This window comes from Nomascus leucogenys, chromosome 10 (genome assembly GCF_006542625.1).
Source record: "Nomascus leucogenys isolate Asia chromosome 10, Asia_NLE_v1, whole genome shotgun sequence".
Taxonomy (NCBI): domain Eukaryota; kingdom Metazoa; phylum Chordata; class Mammalia; order Primates; family Hylobatidae; genus Nomascus; species Nomascus leucogenys.
This window is the reverse complement of record NC_044390.1, coordinates 54,026,117-54,053,311: the sequence shown is the minus strand read 5'-3', so window position 1 is coordinate 54,053,311 and position 27,195 is coordinate 54,026,117. Positions and strand designations below refer to the sequence as shown.

The following is a 27,195-nucleotide window of genomic DNA, read 5'->3' as shown; positions in this document are numbered from 1 at the left end:
AGCGGCTCCCGGCCACTCTTTTCTCACAAAAACCAGACAGTCTGTATTTCACACAGATCCTGGGGGCCACCCAGTCTCTGTCAGAATGGCTTGACTCTGCTATTGTAACTCAAATGCAGCCTTAAGCCAGACCCAGACCGATGTGGCTGCGTGCCAGGAAAACGTCATTTGCTGCTGCTGAAAATCGAATTTCACATCAATTTCAGCCATCAAGAGATCTTTTGACTTTTTTTTTTTTTTTTTTTTTTTTTTTGAGACGGAGTCTCGCCGTGTTGCCCAGGCTGGAATGCAGTGGTGCAATCTCAGCTCACTGCAGCCTCCTCCTCCCGGGTTCAAGCGATTTCCTGCCTCAGCCTCCCGAGTAGCTGGGACTATAGGCGCCCACCACCATGCCCAGCTAATTTTTGTGTTTTTAGTAGAGACGGGGTTTCACCATATTGGCCAGACTGGTCTCGAACTCCTGACCTTGTGATCCACCCTCCCCCACCTTGGCCTTCCAAAGTGCTCGAATTACAGGCATGAGCCACCACACCCGCCTGATCTTTTGACATTTTTTCTCCCCTAAGCATTTCTTTTTTTTCAGATGGAGTCTCACTGTGTCACCCAGGCTGGAGTGCAGTTGCACAATCTTGGATCACTGCAACCTTTGCCTCCCAGGTTCAAGCGATTCTCCTGCCTCAGCCTCCCAAGTAACTGGGACTACAGGTGCACGCCACCATGTCCGGCTAATTTCTTTTGTAGTTTGGTAGAGACGGGGTTTCACCATGTTGGGCAGGCTGATCTCAAACTCCTGACCTTGTGACCCACCCCCCTTGGCCTTCCAAAGTGCTGGAATTACAGACATGATCCACCATGCCCGGCCGATTTTTTGACTTTTTTTCTCCCCTAAGCATTTTTTTTTCCAGATGGAATCTTGCTCTGTCACCCAGGCTGGAGTGCAATGGCGCAATCTCGGCTCACTGCAACCTTCGCCTCCCAGGTTCAAGCAATTCTCCTGCCTCAGCCTCCCGAGTAGCTAGGACTACAGGTGCGCACCACCACACCCGGCTAATTTCTTTTGTATTTTGGTAGAAACAGGGTTTCACCATGTTGGCCAGGCCGGTCTTGAACTCCTGACCTCAAGTGATCCGCCCTCCTTGGCCTCCCAAAGTGCTGGGATTATATGTGTGAGCCACCATGCCCAGCCCCCTAAGCATTTTTAAAATGTGAAAACTGTCCCTAGAATGTAGGCTGTACAGTAATAGGTGGCGGCCGCACTTTGCAGATCCCCGGTAGAGATCACTGGTACCAGGAGGGTGTCCTCCATGTGGCCACACCCATGCCCCTACCTGTTTGTCTGTGACCGCTTTCCTGCCACATTGGCAGAGCTGAGTGGTGACAGCAGACGGAGCCAAAAACATTCACCACCTGCCTCTTCGCAGAACAAGTTTACTGGTCCCTGATTCACACAGAAAATCCCGCTTAATCCTCCATCTGCTAAGGCAAGGATTTTTCCAAAACCTTACCTTACAGGAGAGAAATCTGAAATCCAAGAGCCATGAACTAATTTGCCCAAATTGCCCAGCAGTAGCCTTGAGCCTCCAACCCTCCCCCTGGCCACTGGGATCTACTGAATCTTGCAAAGTGTCTCAGCAGAAGTAGCCTGCAACCTGGCTAGTCATGGTGGCTCAAGCCTGTAATCCCAGCTTTTTGGGAGGCTGAGGCGGGAGAATCACTTGAGCCCAGGAGTTCAAGGCCACCCTGGGCAACATAGCAAGACCCTGTCTATACTGAAAAAAAATTTTTTTTTTTTTAATTAGCAAGGCACAGTGGTATGTGCCGGGGGTCCCAGCTACTTGAGAGTCTGAGGCGGGAGGATCACTGAAGCCCAGGAGTTTGAGGCTGCAGTGAGCTAGGATCACACCACTGTACTCTAGCCTGGGTGACAAAGCAAGACCTTGTCTCGCTAAAAGAAATAGCCTGCAACCCCATGTCGACCTGGGGGTTTATTTCCCTGGCATTTCCATGAAGCACAGCCCCAGCTCCCAGTGGCTGCCCCATGGCTGTTTGCTTGGCAGACCTGGCAGAGCAGAACCCCCTGGCCCCTCGGGCCTCCTGGGACGGGGCACTGCCTATAGGGATCCTGTGTCCATGAGGGCCTGGCACAGCCTTGGGATGTGGCCTCCGCCTGCTGGCTTGAGCCACCAGCACTCAGGGTCACAGCTCTCGTCTGGGTCTGACTGCTGTCAGTGTCCCCAGGCAGGCGTCACCTACTCCGTGGCCTCAGGCGGAGTGTGGCCAGGCCCTGGCCAGTGTCATGTGGTGGTCTCCACCTTACCCAGCTAGAAGGAGACAGGACTTCTGCAAACCGAAAAGCAAGGGGACAATCTCCCTCTTTCAGCCCCTTTCTTTAGGCTCTGTGGTGGCTCGATATTTGCAGATGTTCTTTCTCCAGCCGCAGCCTCTCTTGGCCATACCGGTCACTCCTTCATCTCAGTGCCTGCATGGCCTTGACCAGACAGGGGAGATCAGAAGTTCTGTGTGGCTCATGGCCTGAGCAGGGGGGCGGAGGCTTCATCCAGAGGTGGTGTTGCAGAGGGAGGAAGAAACAGCATCAAGGGACCGGGCATGGTGGCTCACACCTGTGATCCCAGCACTTTGGGAGGCTGAGGCAGGTGGATTGCCTGAGCTCAGGAGTTCGAGACCAGCCTGGCCAACGAGGTGAAACCCCGTCTCTACTAAAAATACAATAAAATTAGCCGGGCGTGGTGGCGGGCTCCTGTAGTTGGAGCTACTCTGGAGGCTGAGACAGGAGAATCACTTGAGCCTGGGAGGTGGGGCTGCAGTGAGCCAAGATCGTGCCACTGCACTCCAGCTTGGGCGACAGAGCAAGACAGTTTCAACAGCAACAACAACAAAAAGAAACAGCATCAAGGCTCCGGGAAGTGGGCAGCCCACTCTGTCCAGGCAGGTCCAGGGAGGCTCCCAGAGGCCGAGACACCTGAGCTGTGGCTAAACGTAACCAAACGTGTCAGGGCAGGTGGGCAGGGCATGGGCCAGGAGGGGAGCCACGGACGTGTCGGCCTCCTGCTCTTGGACTTCAGGGAGGGCAGCAGACCTCAAGTAGCCTGGCCAGCCTGGCCAACATAGCAAGACCCCATCTCTACTACCAGTACAAAAATTAGCTGGGCATTGGCCGGGCACGGTGGCTCACACCTGTAATCCCAGCACTTTGGGAGGCCGAGGCAGGCAGATCACGAGGTCAGGAAATCGTAGACCATCCTGGCTAACACGGTGAAACCCCATTTCTACTAAAAAAATTACAAAAAATTAGCCGGGCGTGGTGGTGGGCGCCTGTAGTTCAGTTACTCGGGAGGCTGAGGCAGGAGAATGGCATGAACCCGGGAGGCGGAGCTTGCAGTGAGGCGAGATCGTGCCACTGCACTCCAGCCTGGGTGACAGAGCAAGACTCCATCTCAAAAAAATAAATAAATAAATAAATAAAAATTAACCAGGCATGGTGGTGCACACCTGTACTCCCCACTACTCAGGAGGCTGAGGCAGGAGGATCGCTTGAACCTGGGAGGCGGAGGTTGCAGTGAGCCACTGCATTCTGGCCTGGGTGACAGAGCAAAACTTGGTCTCAAAAAAAAAACAAAAACGTAGAATTTTTGCCTACACAGGACGTTCAACCCTGGATGTCTCTTTTCAAAGATTCTCTGCTTGACCGAACATTAAACTCCTGAACCTTGTCCCCGTCCCATCTGAGCACTTCTTTGTAAAATCTAGTTTCAGCTGAGACCCTGCTAAGTCAGTTTAACAGGATCCCTCTGCCCTTGAGAGCTGATCACCCTTGATGTCTGATCGGGCTCCGTATCTTCCGCCATACCCCAGGTACTATCTGATCACCCTGGCCTGTCTTCAGCAAGAATCCTGTTAGGTCGGTTTAGCTAGAAACTGCTGTATGCTCAATGTTTCCTCTTAGTAATTTTCCATCCACTGACTCCCACCCTGCTCCTTGGTTATAAAGTCCCACTTGCCCAAGCCATATTCAGATTTGAGCCCAATCATTCTCCCCCACTGGAAGGCCCCATCACAGCAGTGGGAATAAAGGCATCCTGCCCATGTGTTAATGAGTACCATTGAATAATCCTTTTTTGAGACGGAGTCTCGCTCTGTCACCCAGGCTGGAGTGCAGTGGCATGATTTCGGCTCACTGCAACCTCCACCTCCCGCATTCAAGTGATTTTTCTGCCTCAGCTTCCCAAGTAGCTGGGACTACAGGCGCACACCACCATGCCTGGCTAATTTTTGTATTTTTTGTAGAGACGGGGTTTCACCATGTTGGCCAGGCTGGTCTTGAACTCCTGACCTCAGGTGATCTGCCCGCCTCAGCCTCCCAAAGTGCTGGGATTACAGGCGTGAGCCACTGTGCTTGGCCCTCATTGAATAATTCTCTAACTTTCTCAATTCAAGAAACCTTTTTAAATTGCCCAGAAGAAAAATCTCAAAGGCAGGGGCATTTGGAAGGCGACCAGACTTCTTCCAGCCCTCAATATCCCTGGTGGGTACATGGCATCCCCACTGGGCCCACGCCTAGGCCAGCCCTGTCAGAGGAAGAGGCAAGACTGCCTCTACGTTAGTTTTACCTAGAAACCGTGACTGGGGGGAAGCTGAATTATGACCAATAGCTTTATGGATTTCTTTCTTCTGTGATAACTTTTCATGAGGTTTTTAAAATTTTTCTTTAATTTTTTTGGGGGGTGGGGTGGGGCAGGGAACAGGGTCTCACTCCGTCGTCCAGGCTAGAGTATGATGGCACAACCATGGCTCGTTGCAGCCTCAACCTCCTGGGCTCAAGTGATCCTCCCATTTCAGCCCCCTGAGTAACTGGGACCACAGGCATGCATCACCACGCCTGCCTAATTTTTTCTTTTTTGTAGATACAGGATCTCATGGCTGTTCTTGAACTTCAAGTGATCTCCTGCCTTGGCCTCCCAAAGTGCTGGGATTACAGGTGTGAGCCATTGCACCCAGCTTTTTTTTTTTTTTTTTTTCGAGACAGAGTCTTGCTCTGTCACCCAGGCTGGAGTGCAGTGGTGCAATCTTGACTCACTACAACCTCCACCTCCTGGGTTCAAGCAATTCTCTTGCCTCAGCCTCCCGAGTAGGAGGGACTACAGACCCGTGCCACCACGCCCAGCTAATTTTTGTATTTGTAGTAGAGATGGGGTTTCACCATGTTGGCCAGGCTGGTCTTGAACTCCTGACCTCAAGTGATCCACCCACCTTGGCTTCCAAAGTGGTGGAATTACAGGTGTGAGCCACAATACCAGGCCTTACTTTCTTTCTTTCTTATTTATTTATTTTTTGAGACAGAGTCTCGCTCTGTCGCCCAGGCTGGAGTGCAGTGGCACGATCTTGGCTCACTGCAAGCTCCACCTCCCAGGTTCGTGCCATTCTCCTGCCTCAGCCTCCTGAGTAGCTGGGACTACAGGCGCCCACCACCACACCCGGCTAATTTTTTGTAATTTTAGTAGAGAGGGTTTCACCGTGTTAGCCAGGATGGTCTCAATCTCCTGACCTTGTGATCCACCCACCTCGGCCTCCCAAAGTGCTGGGATTACAGGTGTGAGCCACTGCGCCCAGCCTATTTTATTTCTAATTGATGAAAGTTGTATATATTCATGACGTACAACATGACATTTTGAAATACGTATACATTGTGGAATGGTCAGTGGAGCTAATTAACATAAGCGTTACCTGACATACTCAACATGTTTTGTGATGAAAACACTTAAAATCTACTCCCTTAGGAATTTTCAAAATACAAAAATATTTACAGTCACCATGTTATTCAATAGATTGCTTGAATTTATTCCTCCTCTCTAACTGAAATTTATATACTTTGACCAGCATCTCCTCAACCCTGCCCCCACCCCCGGTAATCAGTATTCTACTTTCTACTTCTGTTTTTTTTTTTTTGAGACAGGGTCTTGTTCTGTCACCCAGGCTGGAGTGCAGTGGTGCAATCACAGTTCACTGCAGCCTCGACTTCCTGGGCCTAAGCGCTCCTCCTGCCTCAGCCTCCTGAGTAGCTGGGACAACAGGTGTCCCACAACACCTAGCTAATTTTTTATTTCTTGTAAAGATGGGGTGTCACTATGTTGCCCAGGCTGGTCTCAAACTCCTGGCCTCAAGTGATCTTCCCATCTCTGCCTCCCAAAGTGCTGGGGGATTACAGGCATCATCCACAGCACCAGCCCTACTTTCTACTTCTGTGAGGTTTTTTTTTGGACTAGGGGTACATGTGTAATTTGTTACAGGGATATATTGGGCAATGGTTAGGGTTGGGCTTCTAATATACCCATCACTCAAATAGTGAACACTGTATCCAATAGGTGACTTTTCAACCCTCACTCCCTTCCCCCTTTCCCACTATGAGTTCAACTTTTAAAAATTCTACACAAGTGAGATCATGCAGTATTTGCCTTTCTGTGCCTGGCTTATTAACATAGTATCCCTCAGCTTCATCCATGTTGTTGCAAATGACAGGATCTCTTTTTTTGTTTTTTGTTTGTTTGTTTGTTTTGTTTTGTTTTGATACAGACTCACTCTGTCACCCAGGCCAGAGTGCAGTGGCGCGATCTCAGCTCAGTGCAACCTCTGCCTCCTAGTTTCAAGCGATTTTCGTGTCTCAGCCTCCCCTGTAGCTGGGATTACAGGCGCCCACCAACACGCCCAGCTGATTTTTCTGTTTTAGTAGAGATGAGATTTTACCATGTTAACCAGGTTGGTCTCGAACTGACCTCAAGTGATCTGCCCACCTTGGCCTCCCAAAGTTCTGGAATTACAGGTGTGAGCCACCATGCTCAGCCAGGATCTCCTTTTTTAAGGCCAAATACTATTCCATTGTGTATATAAACCACAGTTTCTTTATCCGTTCATCTGTGGGGTTTTTTGGTTTTTTTTGAGACAGAGTCTTGCTTTGTTGCTCAGGTCAGAATGCAGTGGCACGATCTCGGCTCACTGCAACCTCCACCTCCTGGGTTCAGACGATTCTCCTGTCTCAGCCTCCTGGGTAGCTGGGATTACAGGCATGCGCCACCACGCCCAGCTAATTTTTGTATTTTTAGTAGAGATGGGGTTTCGCCATGTTGGCCGGGCTGGTCTCGAACTCCTGACCTCAAGTGATTTGCCTTCCCCGGCCTCCCAAAGTGCTAGGATTACAGGAGTGAGCCACTGAACCCAGTCTATTCATTCATCTGTTGATGGACACATGTCTTGGCTATTGTGATTAGTGCAGAAATGAACATGAGAATGCAAGCATTTCTTCCACGTACTGATGTCATTTCCTTTGGATATATACCCAGAAGTGGGATTGCTAGACCTAGTGAAATAATAATTTTTTTCCAAAGTTTACAACTTATATTAGAAACATGTTTTTATATTATTAAAAAAAAAATGTGTTTCTGTTAAAGGAGAGGCCTTTTTTGGTTTTGAGCGAGTCCAGCGCTGTGGGTTTTGTAGCCTGGGGGGACCATGGCATCCGCCTTCCCAGTGCGTGTGCCAGATTATATCGCATAGTTGCTGACACCGGGGTCCCACTTCCTCCCTTCTGTCCACCCTGGACCCCACATGATACTCCAGGCACACCAGCCACCCTTGTGCTTTGAGACCGTGCAAGCCCCCGGCCAGCCCAGCCGAGCAGCAACACAATAGCACCCCTCGCTGCGAGCGCCGGGCCCGCACTTCCCCCTCGGATGTATAATAGCACCAACCGGATATTTTTAGATGGGCTTTGAAAAGTCGCAGTGTGCTGAGACCGCATACCAGACGCGTGAAGTCACCGGGCCTGGGAGCAGCCTCTATGCATGGATAATTGGTGCACGGGGTAATCGCAGAACCAGAAAGCCAGCCCTTGGGCAGCCAAGGTGGTGGGAGGGGCCCCTCATATCCCAAAGGCTTTCCCTGTGTTACGTTCCCAAGACACCAGACCTGGCTGTGATATTAGAAGTCACTGCAGAGACTTGTCCCCTGGGTTTAAAGTGAGCACTGTGGCACTTTAGGGTATGAATGTACATTTCTGGGACACCTCTGCCACAGGCCAGGCTTTACACCAAGGTACTGCGGGGACCCTGGCTCAGAGAGAGACCAGTTTCCTGCTCTAGACACCCCAGGGCCACCAACAGGACTGTCTCCCCCACCCCACCCCCGAGGACAGGCATCCCTTCACCATCTGCTCATAGTTAGGACAAGCAGGGGAAGCTCTCTGAGCCCCTTCCTGGGACTTTATTTTAGGGTTTCCCTGACAGATCTCTTTGAATTGAGGTTGATTGGGGAGGAGAGTCTGGTCGTGGGACCACATAGGTGAGGCTGGGCTTCGTGCTGTCAGGCAGGGAGCAAGGAGGAGGGCCTAGGCCCAGGCACAGGGCCCCAGGCTGAAGCTCATTTCCTGCGTGAGCTCCAGACTATGGCCCTGCAGGGTCCCGGGAGCATCCAAGGAAACGAGTCGGTGGGTGCCTTGAGACTGGGGGTTTCACTCCAAACAACAACAACAAAAAAGTTCTCCAGCTACCCTCTGGAGAGCTGGAAATGAAACCTAGGAAGACCGCAGGGACCCCTCAGCACCTAGAATGCAGCGCACATGGGAACCTATGGAAGGGACAAAGGGACCAGTGAGCCCTGACTACCCAGCCCTGCAACCCCTTTTATTTCCGTCTGTGTACATGAATGCTCCCCAGCCGGGGTGATTTGGCGATCTCTGGGGACATTCTTTGGTTATCCCAGACGGCATCAGGTAGGTGGAGGCCAGGGATGCTGTTCAACACTGTGTAGCACAGGACGCCCCCATCACACAGGATGGTTCACCCCCCAAAATTCCCATAGGCACCCAGGAAAGTCACCTTCACCAGCAGAGCCCCTGGTGGTTCCCACCCACCAGTGAGCCCCCCCGGGTTTCATCAGACCCTCCAGAGACTGTTTCAAAGTTCAACAGGTCAGACCGGGCCCAGTGGCTCACACCTGTAATCTCAGCACTTTGGGAGGCCAAGATGGAAGGATTGCTTGAGTCCAGGAGCCCCAGACCAACCTGGGTAACATAATGAGGCCCGTGTCGACAAAAATAATTTTTAAAATTAGGCCGGGCACAGTGGCTCACGCCTGTAATCCCAGCACTTTGGGAAGCCGAGGCTGGCAGATCACCTGAGGTTGGAAGTTCAAGACCAGCCTGACCAACATGGAGAAACCCCGTCTCCACTAAAAATAAAAAATTAGCCGGGTGTGGTGGTACATTCCTATAATGCCAGCTACTCGGGAGGCTGAGGCAGGAGAATCGCTTGAACCCAGGAGGTGGAAGTTGCAGTGAGCCAAGATTGTGCCATTGCACTCCAGCCTGGGCAACAAGAGCAAACTCTGTCTCAAAAAAAAAAAAAAAAAAAAAAATTAACTAGGTGCGGTGATGCATACCTGTGGCCTCAGCTCCTTAGAAGGCGGAAATGAGACGCTCGCCTGAGCCTGGGGGTTGAGGTTGAGGCTGCAGTGAGCTATGGTCGCACCACTTAAACTCCAGTCTGGGCGACAGAGTGAGACCCTGTCTCAAAAAAAAAAAAAAAATCAACAGGTGAGCAAGGCTCATGTGGCGAACCAGTCCCCCCCACCAAAAGCACCTGGCTATTTCCCCGACCCCCTTCTCTGTAGAGGGCCAGGTCATCTCTCTCTCTGGGGCCCCCTCATCATCACCTTTCCTCCTTGGCTCTGTGCCCCATGATCTCGAGCTTCTCCCTGTTTCCTTGTCCCATGACCCAAACAGCCAGCTCCTTGAGTAGTGTGACCCGCGCATGGGTCCAGCCACAGCAACTGTCCGGGCTTTAAGCTCTGCCCGAGGCTTTGCAGCTGAATGGAGCCTTCTCCAAGGGAGTATCTGGGCCTTCCATGGTCAGATCCTTTTTTGTTTTTGAAACAAAGTCTCGCTCTGTTGCCAAGGCTGGAGTGCAGGGGCGCAAATGCAGCTGCAGCCTCAACCTCCTGGGCTGAAGCAGTCCTCCCACCTCAGCCTCCAAAGTAACTGGAACTACAGGCACCCACCACCATACCTGGCTTTTTTTTTTTTTTTTTAATACTTTAAGTTCTGGGATACATGTGCAGAACGTGCAGTTTTGTTACATAGGTATACACATGCCATGGTGGTTTGCTACACCCATCAACCCGTCACCTATGTTAGGTATTTCTCCTAATATTATCCCTCTCCTAGCCCCCCACCCCCCACAGGCCCCGGTGGGTGATGTTCCCCTCCCTGTGTCCATGTGTTCTCATTGTTCAGCTCTCATTTATGAGTGAGAACATGTGGTGTCCGGTTTTCTGATCTTGTGATAGTTTGTTGAGAATGATGGTTTCCAGCTTCATCCATGTCCCTGCAAAGGACATGAACTCATCCATTTTTATGGCTGCGTAGTATTCCATAGTGTATATGTGCCACATTTTCTTAATCCAGTCTATCATTGATGGACATTTGGGTTGGTTCTAAGTCTTTGCTATTGTGAATAGTGCCACAGTAAACATACGTGTGCATGTATCTGTATTGCAGAATGATTTATAATCCTTTGGGTATATGCCCAGTAAAGGGATTGCTGCATACCTGGCTAATTTTTTTAATTTCTTCTAGATTCGGGGTTTCGCCATGTTGCCCAGGCTGATCTCGAACTCCTGGCCTCAAGCCATCCTCCTGCCTCGGCCTTCCAAAGTGCTGAGATTACAGGCGTGACCACTGCGCCCAGCCAGTCAGTTGCATTTTTAATGGTACTTCCCTGTTCAGGCTGCCCCACCAAAGCCTCCACTCAGTGGTCAGCCAGTGTCTTAATCTGTTCGGGCTACTGTCACAGAATATGGTTACACATTGCTTAACTACAGGAGAAATGCGTCATTGGGTGATTTTGTGGTCACAAGAACATCCTAGAGTGAACTTACACAAACCTAGATGATATAATCTACTACACACTTTGGCTATAGGTGTTTAGTAGGTTATATACTACTAATAGGTGTGTTAATATATAACCACTAATAGGCTATACCTATACAAATAGATGTAGCTGGCCGGGTGCGGTGGCTCATGCCTGTAATCCCAGCACTTTGGGAGGCCAAGGCAGGTGGATCACCTGAGGTCAGGAGTTCAAGACCAGCCTGGCCTCGAACTCTGGTGAAACCCTGTCTTTATTTAAAAAATGCAAAAATTAGGCGTGGTGGCTTGTGCCTGTAGTCCCAGTTACTCTGGAGGCTGAGGCAGGAGGATCGCCTGAACCTGGGAGGCGGAGGTTGCAGTTAGCCAAGATTATGCCACTGCACTCCAGCCTGGGCAACAGAGTGAGACTCGATCTCAAAAAAAGCAAAAACAAATAGGTATAACTCATTGCTTCTAGGCTACAAACCTGTACAGCATGTTACTGTACTGAATACTGTGGGCAGTTGTAAGACAATGGTAAATATTTTTGTATCTAAACATAGGCCAGGCCTGGTGGCTCATTCCTGTAATCCTAGCACTTTGCAAGGCCTAGGCAGGAGAATTGCTTGAACTCAGGAGGTCGAGGCCACAGTGAGCCAAGATCACACCACCGCTCTCCAGCCTGGGTGACAGACCAAGATTCTGTCTCTAAATAGATAGATAGGCTGGTTACTTTGGCTCACACCTGTAATCCCAACACTTTGAGAGGCCAAAGTATGCAGATTGCTTGAGCCCAGGAGTTTGAGACTGGCCTGGGCAACACGGTGAAACCTCTTCTCTACAAGAAAATAAGCCAGGTGTGCTGACATTTGCCTGTAGTCTCAGCTACCCGGGAGCTTGAGGCAGGAGGATCACCTTGAGCTCTGGAGGTTGAGGCTGCAGTGAGCCATGATCGTGCCACTGCACTCTAGCCTGGGTGACAGAGTGAGACCCTGTCTCAAAAAAAAAGATTGGATGGATGGGGCCGGGCATGATGGCTCACGCCTGTAATCCCATCACTTTGGGAGGCCGAGGCAGGTGGATCACCTGAGGTTGGGAGTTTGAGACCAGCCTGACCAACATGGAGAAACCCCGTCTCTACTAAAAATACAAAATTAGCCGGGCATGGTGATGCATGCCTGTAATCCCAGCTATTCGGGATGCTGAGGCAGGGGAATCGCTTGAGCCCGGGAGGCGGAGGTTGTGGTGAGCTGAGATCGCGCCATTGCACTCCAGCCTGGGCAACAAGAGTGAAACTCTGTCTCAAAAAAAAAAAAAGAAAAAACGATTAGATGGATGGATGGATGGATGGAGGGAGGGAGGGAGGGATGGATGGATGGAAGGAAACAAACAGTACAGTAAGAGTACAGTATTATAATCTTATGGGACCACCGTCATATATATGTGGTCCATCATTGACGGTCATTGCTGTGCAGTGCATGACTGTACCATGTAGACCAGGTGGCTGAAACAACAAATATATTCTCACAGTTCTGGAAGTGAGAAGTCCAAGGTCAAGGCTCTGGCAGATTTGGTGTCAGGTGAAGGCCCTCTTGGTTCATCGATGGTGTTTTTTCCCATGTCCTCACGTGGTGGAAGGAGTGAGGGAGCTCTCTGGGGTCCTCTTCTGTAAGGGCACTAATCCCATTCATGAGGGCCCCATGGAAGTGACCTCATCACCTCCCAGAGACCTCACCTCCTGAAACTATCACCTTAGGGTTAGATTTCAACATATAAAGTTTGTCGGGGGCCAGGCATGGTGACTCAAGCCTATAATCCCAGCAGTTTGGAAGGCCAAGGCAAGGAAATCACTTGGGATCAGGAGTTCGAGACCAGCCTGGCCAACATGGTAAAACCCTGTCTCTACTAAAAATACAAAAATTAGCCAAGCGTAGTGGCACGCATCTGTAATCCCAGCTACTCAGAAGGCTGAAGCACGAGAATCACTTGAACCCGGGAGGTGGAGGTTGCAGTGAGCCGAGATCACACCATTGCACTCCAGCCTGGGCAACAGAGCAAGACCCTGTCTCAGAAAAAAAAAAATTGTGTGAGGGACACAGACATGAAGTCCATAACAACCAGTATCCATCCCCCTGTGGAATGAGGCCTTCAGGAAGATCCTGTCTCTCTGTGTCATTGTGTCTCCAGTTTCTGCCTCCCTGGTGTGCTTAGCCACCACCTCCCCCACCCCCTACAATGGGACCTTGGCAATGGCCTTGCCACTTCCTTCACACTGTGGCCTCGCTTCTCCTATCCTCCCTGGGCGGCCCAGCCTCTCAAACTGGAACATCACTGCTGCCAAACTTTCCACGTGTGACTCCAGGGCGTGCCCCCTGCCCCTGTGCCCTCCCCTTGCCATGTCACCTCTTCCCCAAACCTAGCAGTCACAAGGACGGGGACAGTGGAACACCAGGCCCCAGGACTAGCTCTGCCTCCTTTCTCTCATCTACCAGGCCTTACAGCCCGCATCCTGCTGGCCTCACCCCATCTTCTTTCTCCCTAAATGAAAGAACCCCCCACCTTCCCCCAGCCACCACCTCTTCTCAGCTTCTCTGTCCTGCCCCAGGCACCTTCCCTGCCTCAAGTTTCCCCAGGGCTCCATCTTAACCACTCTGGAGCAGTAAGTCCCTCATGGGAAGGGGGAACCCCAGGAATCTGGACAGAGAGTGGGTGTCCCCCATCTTCATCCAGGTGATGGTTACATGGAAGGCCCCAGAGGGGACCACTGCACACACTTCCCTCTACGTGTGGACTCCTCAGTACAGAGCAAAACGATTGTCCTGTGAAAAAGGAATGAAACATTGATTATAGGTGAGCCACTGTGCCTGCCATCACAGCCCTTTGGGAAGCCGAGGTGGAAGGATCGCTTGAGGCCGGGAGTTCAAGACCAGCCTGGGCAACTTAGAGAGATGTGGTCTCTACAGAAATTTTTAAAAATTAGCCAAGCATGGTGGCATGCACCTGTGGTCCCAGCTACTTGGGAGGCTGAGGCAGGAGGATTGCTTGAGCCCAGGAGGTTGAGGCTTGCAGTGAGCTATGATTGCACCACTGGGTGACAGCAAGACCTTGCCTCTTAAAAAAAAGAAAGAAAGAAAAGAAAAAAGAAGCGGCAACCAGGCGCAAAAGGCCATACAGTGTATGACCTCACTGACCTGAAATACCCAGAACAGGCAAATCCATAGAGACAGGAAGCAGATTGGTGGTTGCCAGGGACTAGGGGAGGGAAATGGGGAGGGACTGCTGATGGGGACAGTTTCCTTTGGGGGGATCAGAATGTTCTGGAACCAGGTAAAGGCGATGGCTGCACAACATTGTGAATGTACTAAATGCCACTGAATTGTACACTTTAAGATGGTTAATTGTATGTCATGTTAGTTTTACCCCAATTTTTTTTTTAATTGCTCTGTGAATCCACTTATCTTCCCACCAAACTTTAGGGCTCCTCGAGGGAGCTTCCACTCACCCTGCCTTGTGTCCGGCAGTGAGCCCAGAGTCCAGATCAGTCCAAAACTCCTGCCGCAAAGAGCCCAATAGGCAATGTTTGCACCTTCACAGACTAGATGGTCTCTGTTGCAACACAATTGAATGAGCCTGGCGTGTACCGATAAAACTTCATTGATGGACGCTGAAATATGAAAAGGTTTTTCACGTCAGGGAATATTCTTCTTTGGGTTTTTGTTTGTTTGTTTCTTGTTTCGCCATTTACAAATGTGAAAACCATTCTTGGCTCGCAGGCAATTAAAAAAACAAGCATCAGACCAGATTTGGCCCACAGGGTGTGGTTTACCCTATCAGATGAATGATTATAACTGAAAAGAATTCAGGCAATTGCCATTTTTAATGTCAGAGACTTAAAACTTGAACACCGGCCAGGCATGATGGCTCATGCCTGTAATCCCAGTACTTTGGGAGGCCAAGGTGGGCAGATCACCTGAGGTCAGGAGTTCGAGACCAGCCTGGACAACATGGGAAAACCCTGTCTCTACAAAAATGCAAAAGTTAGCCAGGCGTGGTTGTGCACACCTGTAATCCCCAGCTACCCGGGAAGGTGAGGCACAAGAATCGCTTGAACCTTGCTGTGAGCTGAGATTGTGCCATTGCACCCCAGCCTGGCCACAGAACAAGACTCTGTTTCAAAAAAACAACAAACTTGAGCACCACACACAACCTCAGGCACAGAGATAAAGAGTGAAATGTTGGATGGGCCTTGGCTATACACCTCTGTATTTTCCAGGTCTTATCTGGGCTTCTAAGTGACTTATAGCCTACTCTCTTGGGGACAAGTGAGTGTCCTCAAAGCCGAGAAGGAGGGAGGCCCAGGGCTCCAGGCTGAGGCCTATAGAAGCTCCATCCTTGCTGGAGCCCATTGTCCTTAGCAAACTAACACAGAAACAGAACACCTAATATTGCATGTTCTCACTTTCAAGTGGGAGCTAAATGGTGAGAACACATGGACACACAGAGGGGAACAGCAGACAATGGGGCCTCCTGGAGGGTGGGAGGAGGGAGAGGAGCAGAAAAAATACTACTGGGGCCGGGCGCGGTGGCTCACACCTATAAATCCCAGCACTTTGAGAGGCCGTGGCGGGCGGATCACGAAGTCAAGAGATCAAGACCATCCTGACCAACGTGGTGAAACCCCGTCTCTACTACAAATACAAAAATTAGCTGGGCATGGTGGCACGCACCTGTATTCCCAGCTACTTGGGAGGCTGAGGCAGGAGAATCGCTTGAACCTGGGAAGTGGAGGTTGCAGTGAGCTGAGACCGTACCACTGCACCCCAGCCTGGGCAACAGGGCAAGACTCTGTCTCAAAAAAAAAAAAAAGAAAAGAAAAAATAGCTATTGGATACTAGGCTTAGTACCTGGGTGACAAAATAATCTGTACAGCAAATCCCTGTGATACAAGTTTACTTACTTAAACCTGCGTGTGTACCCGAAAACCTTAAAAGTTAAGGCTGGGTATGGTGGTGCATGCCCGTGGTCGCAGCTACTTGGGAGGCTGAGGCAGAAGGATCCCTTGAGCCTGGGAGACAGAGGTTGCAGTGAGCCGAGATCGTGCCACTACACTCCAGCCTGGGCAACAGAGTGAGACCCCATCTCAAAAATAATATTAAAAGGTTAAAAAAAAAAGTTTATTTAGACAACAAATAAATAAAATGATGTTTTTGCAAATTATGTCACAATCTGGAAAATATTAATTAAATAAACCAAGGCTGGGCACGATGGCTCATGCCTGTAATTCCAGCACTTTGGGAGACCGAGGCGGGTGGATCACTTAAGCTCAGGAGTTCCAGACCAGCCTGGGCAACATGGCAAAACCCCATCTCTACAAAAAATTAGCCAGGCATGGTGGTGCATGCCTGTGGTCCCAGCTGCTCAGGAGGCTGAGACAGGCGGATCGCTTCAGCCTGGGAGGCAGAGGTTGCAGTGAGCCAAGATCGCAACACTGCACTCCAGCTTGGGTGACATTGTGTGACCCTGTCTCAAACAAAAAAAAAAGAAAGAAAATGGGCTACTCTCTGCTTACTGGGTAGCCCTGCTTTGCAGGAACAATTAATGAAAAAATAAGAGACCAGGGGTGGTGGCTCACGCCTGTAATCCCAGCACTTTGGGAGGCCAAGGTGGGCGGATTGCCTGAGCTCAGGAGTTTGAGAGTGGACTGGGCAACACGGTGAAACCCCATCTGTACTAAAAACACAAAAAAATGGCCAGACATGGCAGCATGCACCTGTAATCCCAGCCACTCAGGAGGCTGAGCCAGGAGAATCGCTTGAACTCGGGAGACGGTGGTTGCAGTGAGCTGAGATCGCGCCTCTGCACTCCAGCCAAGGCGACAGAATGAGACTCCATCTCAAAAAAAAAAAAGAAAAAGAAAAAATAGAGACCGGGCACAGTTACTCATGTACTTTGGGAGGCTGAGGCGGGCAGATTGCCTGAACTCAGGAGTTCTAGATCAGCCTGGGCAACATGGTGAAACCCCGTCTCTACTAAAATACAAAAATTAGCCAGCGTGGTAGCGTGCATCTGTAGTCCCAGCTACTCAGGAGGCTAAGGCATGAGAATTGCTTGAGCCCGAGAGGCAGAGGTTGCAGTGAGCTGAGATCGTGCCACTTCACTCCAGCTCAGGTGACAGAGCAAGACTGTCTCCAAGAGGAAAAATAAATAAATTGAACAATACAAAATAAAAATAAAAGCACAGTGTAAAATGAGAGGAAAAAAAAGAAAAAGAAATTCCATCCTCCTGATCTGAAACCTGCTTTTGATTTCCTTGCAGGCTTTTGGAAACGCCAAGACAGCCCACAACAACAACTCCAGCCGGTTTGGGAAATTCATCCAAGTCAGCTACCTAGAGAGTGGCATCGTGAGAGGGTGAGGTGTCCCTGGGGTCCCCACTGGTGGGAGCTGGCCCCACACACTGTTGCTTCCTGACACACACATGGGAGTGAGATGTGGAGATCATGGCTGTGTGGATGTTTATGCTTTGTACAGGAGAGCGAGTGTGTTTTAAGTCTTTGAGGTGAAGGTCTGGAGCAGTAGGTTGAAGTAGGAAATGTGGGCAGGGGTTGGGGGACGTGGCTAGAGGTAATGGGCTTTACCGAGAACAGGCAAGAACAGCCCAGCCCATTTCCTGTCTTGATAAAGTTTCTAATTTGGTAGGTCTTGGGGGTGTCACAGGCAGTGGGGATGCGGACTCTGGCCTTTGCCAAACATGTGCCCCTTTAGCCAGAATATGACAGGTACAGAGCAGCAAAGTGAGGTGGTCGTGCATGGAAATACTGAAGGGTGGGTGGGTGGATGGACTCATGAGGGGATGGATGGATGGATGATGGATGGTTGGATGGATGGATGGATGGATGGATGGATGGATGGATGGATGGTTGGACAGACAGATGGATTCATGGGTGAATGGATTTGCAGGTAGATGGATGGACAGATTTATGGATGGATGGATGGATGGATGGATGGATGGATGGATGGATGGATGGATGGATTCATGCATGGATGGCTGAATGGATGGATAGATGAATTCTTGGGTGAATGGATTCATGAGTGGATGGATGAATAGATTCATGAATGGGTGGGTGGGTGGGTGGGTGGATGGATGGATGGATCAATGGATTGATTCATGGGTGAGTGGATTCATGGGTGGATGGATGCATTCATGAGTGGATCTACCCATACACTCATGAATCCATCCATCACAGGTGGATGGGTAGATTCATGGGTAGGTTAATGAATAAATGGGTAGATTCATATAATGAATGGGTGGATGGATAGATTCATGGATGGATACGGCCGGGCTTGGTGGCTCACGCTTGTAATCCCAGCACTTTGAGAGGCTGAGGCGGGCAGATCACGAGTTCAGTAGATCGAGACCACGGTGAAACCCCGCCTCTACTAAAAATACAAAAAAAATTAGCCGGGCGTGGTGGCGGGCGCCTGTAGTCCCAGCTACTCGGAGAGGCTGAGGCAGGAGAATGGCGTGAACCCGGGAGGCAGAGCTTGCAGTGAGCCGAGATTGCGCCACTGCACTCCAGCCTGGGCGACAGAGCGAGACTCCGTCTCAAAAAAAAAAAAAAAAAAAAAAAAAGATTCATGGATGGATAGATGGATGGATGGATGGATGGATGGATGGATGGATGGATGGATTTATGGGTGAGTGGATTCACAGGTGGCTAGATAGATGGATTCTTGGGTGGATGGATTTACAAGTGAATGGATAGAATCATAGGTAGGTGGATGAATAAGTGGGTAGATTTGTGGGTGTGTGGATGGGTGGATGGATGGATAGATAGATGGATTCATGGGTGGATGGATTCATGGGTAGATGGATTCATGGATGGATAGATACATGGATTATTCATAGATGGATGAGTAGATTCATGGGTAGGTGGATGAATAAATGGGTAGATTTTGTGGATGTGTCAATTAGCGAATGCATAGATTCATGGGTAAATTGGATGGAATTGGATGGGCTTGATCAGTGGATCCATGGATCCATTGATGGATGGATGAGTACTTAGATGGCATCTGAGAGGGTCCAAGGCCTGGATACTCACAGGGATCCCCCCCAACTATAGATTCTCATGTGAGGGGCTGCTGTGTCAGTGGGATTTGTAAAGGTCCCAGGATTTTGTCTGTCTGAACCTGACTGATGATCATTTCAACTGATGGTTCATATTCAAGATACAAACAGGCATATTATTCTCCTGAACTTTCCGCCTCTAGCTTCATTCCTTTTTCCCACTGTCCAGGCTCCAGTAGGCAGTGGTGTGGGTTAGTGGCCCTTGACAAATGTCAGGGGCTGCTCTGGCCCCTCGGCCTCAGCCCCCACAAGGCAGTCAGTGGCCCCCCAACTCCTACCACCTGCCCACATGGGTGTACCCAGTTCATCAGAGACACCTGGAACAGCCACTTGTCCCACCTGTCTTCCAGGCCCTGACCTTTCCATGAAGACCCCACCTTTTTCACTTCATATTTTGGGGGTTAAAATACACAACATAAGGCCAGGCGTGGTGGCTCACACCTGTAATCCCAGCACTTTGGGAGGCCAAGGCGGGTGGATCACCTGAAGTCAGGAGTTCAAGACCAGCCTGTCCAACGTGGTGAAACCCCCGTCTCTACTAAAAATACAAAAATTAGCCGGGCATGATGGCAGGTGCCTGTAATCGCAGCTACTCGGGAGGCTGAAGTGGGAGAATCGCTTGAACCCAGGAGGCGGAGGTTGCAGTGAGCCAAGATCAGGCCACTGCACTCCAGCCTGGGCGCCAAGCGAAAAGTCCATCTCAAAAAAAAAAAAAAAAAGAAAAACTCAACAACCAACCAAACAAACAAAAAATTAGCTGGGCGTGGTGGTGCATGCCTGTGATCCAGAAATTACAAGTGTGAGCCACTGCGCTGACACTATGTTTAATTTTTTTTTTTTTTTTTTTTTTTTTGAAATGGAATTTCGCTCTTATTGCCCAGGCTGGAGTGCAATGGTGCGATCTCGGCTCACCAAAACCTCTGCCTCCTGGGTTCAAGCGATTCTCCTGCCTCCGCTTCTCGAGTAGCTGGGATTACAGGCATGTGCCACCACACCCGGCTAATTTTGTATTTTTAGTAGAGATAGGGTTTTTCAATGTTGGTCAGGCTGGTCTCGAACTCCCGACCTCAGGTGATCTGCCCGCCTTGGCCTCCCGAAGTGTTAGGATTACAGGCGTGAGCCACTGTGCCTGGCCGTTTAATTTTTTAAGAAGCCACCATACTGTTTCCCACGGAAGCCACACCATTTTACCTTCCCACCAGCAGTGCACAAAGGTCCCCACCTCTTATCTTTCGTTTTATTTTTCTTCCCGTGGGTCCGTCTTTTGCACGATCCTATCTGCCACGTTGCAGAGATGTTGACCCACAGGAAGCATTCAGGGTACCTTGTTGGGAAGATGACACAGATACTGTTGCTACAGTTCCAGGCCTCCCTTGGGGAGAAGCTAAGCTGCCTCCTCGTCTTGTCTGGGTGTCCAGCTGGCTCTGGACAGACACTGCAGGCTTGACCTCCGCATAGGCACCGCCCTCTTTCCGACATTATCTCTGTATGCATTTCCTAGGAGGGACTGCCATAACAGTGTACGACAAACCGTATGGCTGAAACAACAGGAATTATTCTCTTATCATCCCAGAGGCCAGAAGTCAGATATCAAGGTGTCCACAGGGCTGGTTCCTTCTGGAGGCTCTAGGGGAAGATCCTGGCTACCTCCTCCAGCTTCTGGTGGCTCTCTTGGCTTATGGCCACATTACTCCCATCTCTGCCTCTGTCTTCAGGTGGCTTGTGTCTCTCCTCTTTTTATTTTTTTATTTTTATTTTTTGGAGACGGAATCTCACCCTGTCGCCCAGGCTGGAGTACAGTGGTGCTATCTCTGCTCACTGCAACCTCCGCCTCCCAGGCTCAAGCAATTCTTGTGCCTCAGTCTCCCAAGTAGCTGGGATTATAGGAATATGTCTATTCCTATAATAGGCATATTATAGGCCCCACCAGACCCAGCTAATTTTTGTATTTTTAGTAAAGACAGGGCCTCACTGTGTTGGCCAGGTTGTTCTCAAACTGGCCTCAAGTGATCCACCTGCCTCGGCCTCCCAAAGTGCTGGGATTACAGGCGTGAGCCACCACACCCGACCCCCTCTTCTCTTATAAGGACATTTGTCATCGGATTTAGGGCCCTCCTGGATTATTGAGGATGATCTTGAGGTCTTTAATGACCTCTGCAAAGACCCTTTTTTATCTTTTGAGACAGGTTCTTACCTTGTTGCCCAGGCTGGAGTACAATGGCATGATTATGGCTCACTGCAGCCTTGAACTCCTGGAGTCAAGTGATCCTCCTGCCTCAGCCTCCTGAGTAGCTGGGACTACAGGTGTACAGCACCACACCTGGCTAATTTTTTATTTTTATTCGGTAGAGAGGGGGTCCCACTATGTTGTCCAGGCTGGTCTTGAACTCCTGGCCTCAAGCAATCCTTCCACCTTGGCCCCCCAAAGCTCTGGGGATTACAGGCATGAGCCACTGTGCCCAGCTCCCTTTTTCCAGATAAAGTCACATCCCCAGGTTCCAGGAGACATAACTTCCAGGGCCCACCATTGGACCAGACACCAGAAGGGCTGGCCTGGCCCAGCCCATAGCGAAGTAGTTCAGCCTCCCCAACCTTCCCCAGGCTCCCGTCATATTCAGGACCAGTGGCCCTCCGTGGCCAGGTCTCCCAGACTAGCTTTGGAAAGTCGTATCTGTGGCCTTGAATTCAGGAAAGGGAGTCCTGCCTCCACCCACAACCTCAGGACTGTGGCCATCCTCGCCCCAGGGAGGGAGGCGCACTTCCTATCCCAAGAATAGCCGCAGCAATCACACAAGGAGCCAGCTCGGACCGGTTCTGCTTTTGCCCACTTTCAGGCAGGTGACACTTCTCCATGCGATTCCCACCAAGACCAAGGGTCAGGCACAGTCCAAGCCTCCCCGCCCAGTTCCCCAATTTATGAGGCTGCAGCTTCCTGTGTGTTCAAGGACTCAGTGCCGGAGGAGCCCTGGGTCCCTATAAGACCCCTTTATTAGGCCCAGGCCTTGAAAATGATTGGGGAAGGGAAGGGGCCATCATCGCTCAAGCGACATTTTGATGCCAGACACCCAGTGTGCTGGCCCTGCCATCCTGCCACCATGGGGCCACGTCCTCTGCCAGACCTGCAGATGCAGCACAGGGAATCGGCCACAGGCTGAGATTGAAACATGAGTTTCCTTCTAGAAACGGACACAGCCTCCCGCCCCAGGAATGCAGGAAGGTGCTGAAACTGGTTACTAGCCTGGCAAAGGAATAGAAGGAAACTTTTTTTTCTCCTATTTGAAAGAAGAGAGGACCCAGGCTGGGCCATCAAAAGCCACCTGTGCATCATGTGTGTCCCTATGTGAGCCTGCAGACAAAAGACTGCTGTCTTGGGCTGGGCACAGTGGCTCACACCTGTAATCCCAGCACTTTGGGGGACTGATGCAGTGGATCACCTGAGGCCAGGAGTTCAAGACCAGCCTGGCCAACATGGTGAAACCCCGTCTCTACTAAAAATACAAAATTAGCCAGGTGTGGTGGCTCATGCCTATAATCCCAGCTACTTGGGAAGCTGAGGCAGGAGAATCACTTGAACATGGGAGGCAAAGGTTGCAGTGAGCCGAGATCATGCCACTGCACTCCAGCCTGGGCGGCAGAGTGAGACTCCGTCTCAAAAAAAAAAAAGATAAAGACTGCTGTCCTGGAGACACAGGCAGGTGGCGTTCAGCAGACCCTGAATTGGGAACCTTGTGCTGTCCCCTGGCCCTGCCACTCCTTGGGCACCAGCTGTGTCTCCTGCATAACAGGATGGGCTCAGATGAGGGTGATCTGGAAGCCCCAGTGAGCTCACACATCTGGTGATGGCGGACCCCGTGATAGACCAGCCCCACCAGACTCAGCCAGCCCCAGCTGGTGCGAAAGGATCCCACCAGGCCACCCTCTTCCCACAGGGCCTTGGGCAGCACGTAGTCTCACCAAGCCTCGGCTCCTTGTCCACTCCTCCGGAGCCACCGTGCCTGCCCCAGCATGGAAGAGGAGTCCCTGAGAAATACATCAAATGACGCCTAGAACGTATTTGTCCTCAAAAAAACATTCACTGCCACTACTTTTAGCATTGAGAGATATTTGGGGCTGCAGAGACACCTCAGTCCCTGTGCTGGCACCCTCAGACTCAAGGTCCTACATGATGCCAGATGCCTCCTGAGGGACCTCTGAGAACTTAATTGAGAGGAAACACTTTAACTACTTGGCACAGAGAAAATGATTGGTAAGGCCGGGCGCAGTGGCTCACGCCTCTAATCCCAGCACTTTGGGAGGCTGAGGCGGGTAGATCACCTGAGGTCAGGAGTTCGAGACCAGCCTTGCCAACATGGTAAAACCTGTCTCTACTAAAAATACAAAAATTAACTGGGCGTGGTTGTGGGCACCTATAATTCCAGCTACTGGAAGGCTGAGGCAGGAGAATTGCTTGAACCCAGGAGGCGGAGGTTGCAGTGAGCCGAGATCACGCCATTGCACTCCAGCCTTGGCAACGAGAGCAAAACTCCATCTCAAAAAAAAAGAAAGAAAGAAAATGATCAGTAAACGGCAGAACACCAGACCATATGGATACAACCAAGTATTGATGGGTATCACAGACCTCTGTGCTTCCAAGGACACTGTAACAAAATTGGAAAGGAATCCTCAGACCCAGAGAAGGTACCTGCAAATCAGAACCAGCAAAGGACTTGCATCTAGAATATAGAAAGAACATATACAGCTCAATAATAGGACCAACATCCCAATAAGAAAACCACAAAAGACGTCAATGGATACTTCGTCAGAGAAGAGCTACGAATGGCCAGCAAGCACATGAGAAGATATTCAGCATCATTGGTCATCAGGGAAATGCAAATCCAAACCACAGTGACAGGCTAGATGTATGGCTTACGCCTGTAATCCCAACACTTCAGGAGGCTGAGACACGTAGATCACTTGAGGCCAGGAGTTACCGACCAGCCTGGACAACATGACGAAACCGCAGCTCTACAAAAACTACAAAAACTAGCCTGTAGTCCCAGCTACTCGGGAGGTTGAGGTGGGAAGATCACTTGAGTCCAGGAGGACAAGGCTGCATTGAGCCATTATCGTGCTACTGTACTCCAGCCTGCACAACAGAGCAAGATCCTGCCTCAAAACGAATGCTGGGTGCAGTGGCTCATGCCTGTAATTCCAGCACATTGGGAGGCTGAGGCAGGTGGATCACCTGAGGTCAGGAGTTCGAGACCAGCCTGAAATGGAGAAACCCCATCTCTACTAAAAATACAAAATTAGCCAGGCATGGTGGCACATGCCTGTAATCCCAGCTACTCGGGAGGCTGAGGCAGGAGAATCGCTTAAACTCAGGAGGTGGAGGTTGCAGTGAGTAGAAATCGCGTCATTGCACTCCAGCCTAGGCAACAGAGTGAGACTCTATCTCAAAAAAAAAAAAAAAAGCCCACAAGGACATACCACTGCTCACCCACTAGGGTGGCTAGAATAAAAAAGACAGTGAATAGCAAATATTGGTCAGGCACGGTGGCTCGTGCCTGTAATCCCGCACTTTGGGAGGCCAAGGCATGCAGATAACTTGACATAAGTCAAGAGTTCGAGATCAGCCTGGCCAACATGGCAAAACCCCGCCTCTACTAAAAATACAAAAATTAGCCAGGCGTGGTGGCACATGCCTGTAGTTCCAACCACTCTGGGGGCCGAGGCAAGAGAATTGCTTGAACCTGGGAGGCAGAGGTTGCAGTGAGCCAAGATTGTGCCATTGCACTCCAGCCTGAACGACAGAGCAAGACTCCATCTCAAAAAAAAAAAAAAACTCAATATTAACACAATACTAAAATGTAATGTTTTATTCTTTCTCTTTTTCTCTTAATGACAGAGCTGTCGTCGAGAAATATCTGCTTGAAAAGTCTCGCCTAGTGTCTCAGGAGAAGGATGAGAGGTAGGAGAATGTTTTCCCGGGAATCTCTGAATGCCACGCCATGTCTGCGTTTCCTCCTACAGAGGAGAGAAGCAAAGCAAATGTCCTGAGGTCGGAAGAACTCTGGGGGAGGCCATAGAGGCTCTCACAGGAGCAGGGCCTGCCCATCCATCTTCTCCCCAGACCTGCTCCTGTGGCCTCATACTTTGTCCTCATACCTCCCAAGACACCTTTGTGTGCCTCCCTGGAGGTTTTATCCCCAGTACGTGCTCAGATGTCTGCGCAAAATATACTTAGATTGGAAACATTTCTCAGGCATGGTGGCATGTGCCTGTAGTCCCAACTATTCAGGAGGCCTAGGTGGGAGGATTGCCTGAGCCCAGGAGGTTGAGGCTGCAGTGAGCTAGACACCACACTTCAGCCTGGGCAATAGAGCAAGTCCTTGTCTCTTTGTTTTTGTTTGATTGGTTGGGTTTTTTTTTTTTTTTTTTTGGTTTGTTTGTTTGTTTGAGTCAGAATCTTGCTGTCACCCAGGCTAGAGTGCAGTGGTGTGATCCCGGCTCACTGCAACCTCTGCCTCCAGTACTCAAGCGATTCTCATGCCTGAGGCGACTCTCATGCCTCAGCCTCCCAAGTAGCTGGGATTACAGGCATGCACCACCACGCCCGGCTAGAGTCCTTGTCTCTTTAAGAAAAAAAAAAAAAAAAAAAAAGCCTGGAGCAGTGGCTTACGCCTGTAATCCCAGCACTTTGGGAGGCATAAGCGGCAGGATCACATGAACCCAGGAGTTTGAGACCAGCCTGGGCAGCATGGCGAAATCCCATCTCTACAAAAAAGACCAAAAAAAAATTAGCTGGGCATGGTGACACAGACCTGTAGTCCCCGCTACTCATGAGGCTGAGCTGGGAGGATCACCTGAACCCAGGAGGTCAAGGCTGCAGTGAGCTGTGATTGCACCACTGCACTCCAGCCTGAGCAACAGAGCAAGACCCTATCTCAAAAAAAAAAAAAAAAAAAAAACATTTCTGATTGACAAATAAGTGAGATGTACACCCACCTACCTCCAATCCTCCGGAAATCTACTCGCTCAAGATGCTCATTTGTTTTGTTTTTTTAAGACGTAAGAACTGACTTACTGTTTTAAATTTGTACATATTTGAGGTGTGCTCTCCAACGCCATGTTAGTAGTGGTTTGCAGAGTAGCTCTTGCTTGGCCTCCAGAAACAACTGTTTTCCTCCCAATTTTGACCTGTAGGAACTACCATGTGTTTTATTATTTGTTACTCGGGGTCAGCGAGGAAGAGCGCCAAGAATTTCAGCTCAAGCAGCCTGAAGATTATTTCTACCTCAACCAGGTAAACAGCCTCAAGCCCGAGCCACAAACGCCACCTCTGTTCCCGGCCTCAAGCTGTTTATGTACAGCCGGGAAGTCAGAGGCAGCCTGCCCTGGCCCCCAAACCCGCTCCCAGAAGGCAGCATTAAAAGAACCCATTCATTCCCCTGGTCCTGGGGCCCTGCCCCCCCCAGCTCCAGCCAAAATCACTCTGGCATGCCACCCTCGCTGGCCCAGGAACACCCAGAGTACCCACGCGTTTGTTTTCCAGCATAACTTGAAGATTGAAGATGGGGAGGACCTGAAGCATGACTTTGAGAGGCTCAAGCAGGCCATGGAGATGGTGGGCTTCCTCCCCGCCACCAAGAAGCAGTAAGTGTGCGGGCCCCAGGGCCTGTCCCCCAGAGCCTACAGGGGGCGTGCATGGCCCTTACCAGTCATTCCGCGGTCTAACCTGCAACCCAGTGAAAACAGGCAGGCAGTGTCCTGAACAGAGCCACCATAGGGAGTGTGGCCCAATAGCAGCGAGCACATGAGAAGGGGCTCAAGCCATTGGTCATTAGGCGATGCCAATTAAAGGTAACGTGAACATACTTAACACTGCTGAACTGTACCCTTAAAAATGGTTTGGCCAGGCTCCACGTGGCTCACTCACGCCTGTAATCCCAGCACTTTGGGAGGCCAAGGTGGAGGATTGCATGGGCCCAGGAGTTCAAGACCAGCCTGGGCAGCATAGTGAGACCTCATCTCTACAAAAAATAAATAAAATTAGCCAGGCATGGTAGTACACACCTGTGGTCCCAGCTACTTGTGGGGCTGAGGTGGGAGGATCACTTGGGCCCGGGAGGACGAGGCTGCAGTGAGCCATGATCACGCCACTGAACTAATC

At 50.4% G+C, this 27,195-nt stretch overlaps 1 protein-coding gene across 6 annotated transcripts in view; it reads left to right on the top strand.

Moving 5' to 3' along the window:
• MYO9B (myosin IXB) overlaps positions 1-27,195 on the top strand; it is a 134,667-nt gene that overhangs the window by 47,378 nt on the left and 60,094 nt on the right. For all 6 annotated transcript variants that reach the window (XM_030820498.1, XM_030820503.1, XM_030820501.1 and 3 more), the window contains exons 3-6: positions 17,232-17,326; positions 24,931-24,993; positions 26,229-26,328; positions 26,578-26,678. In XM_030820498.1, the coding sequence (XP_030676358.1) occupies positions 17,232-17,326; positions 24,931-24,993; positions 26,229-26,328; positions 26,578-26,678 (359 nt within the window). The remainder of the gene's footprint in view (positions 1-17,231; positions 17,327-24,930; positions 24,994-26,228; positions 26,329-26,577; positions 26,679-27,195) is intronic.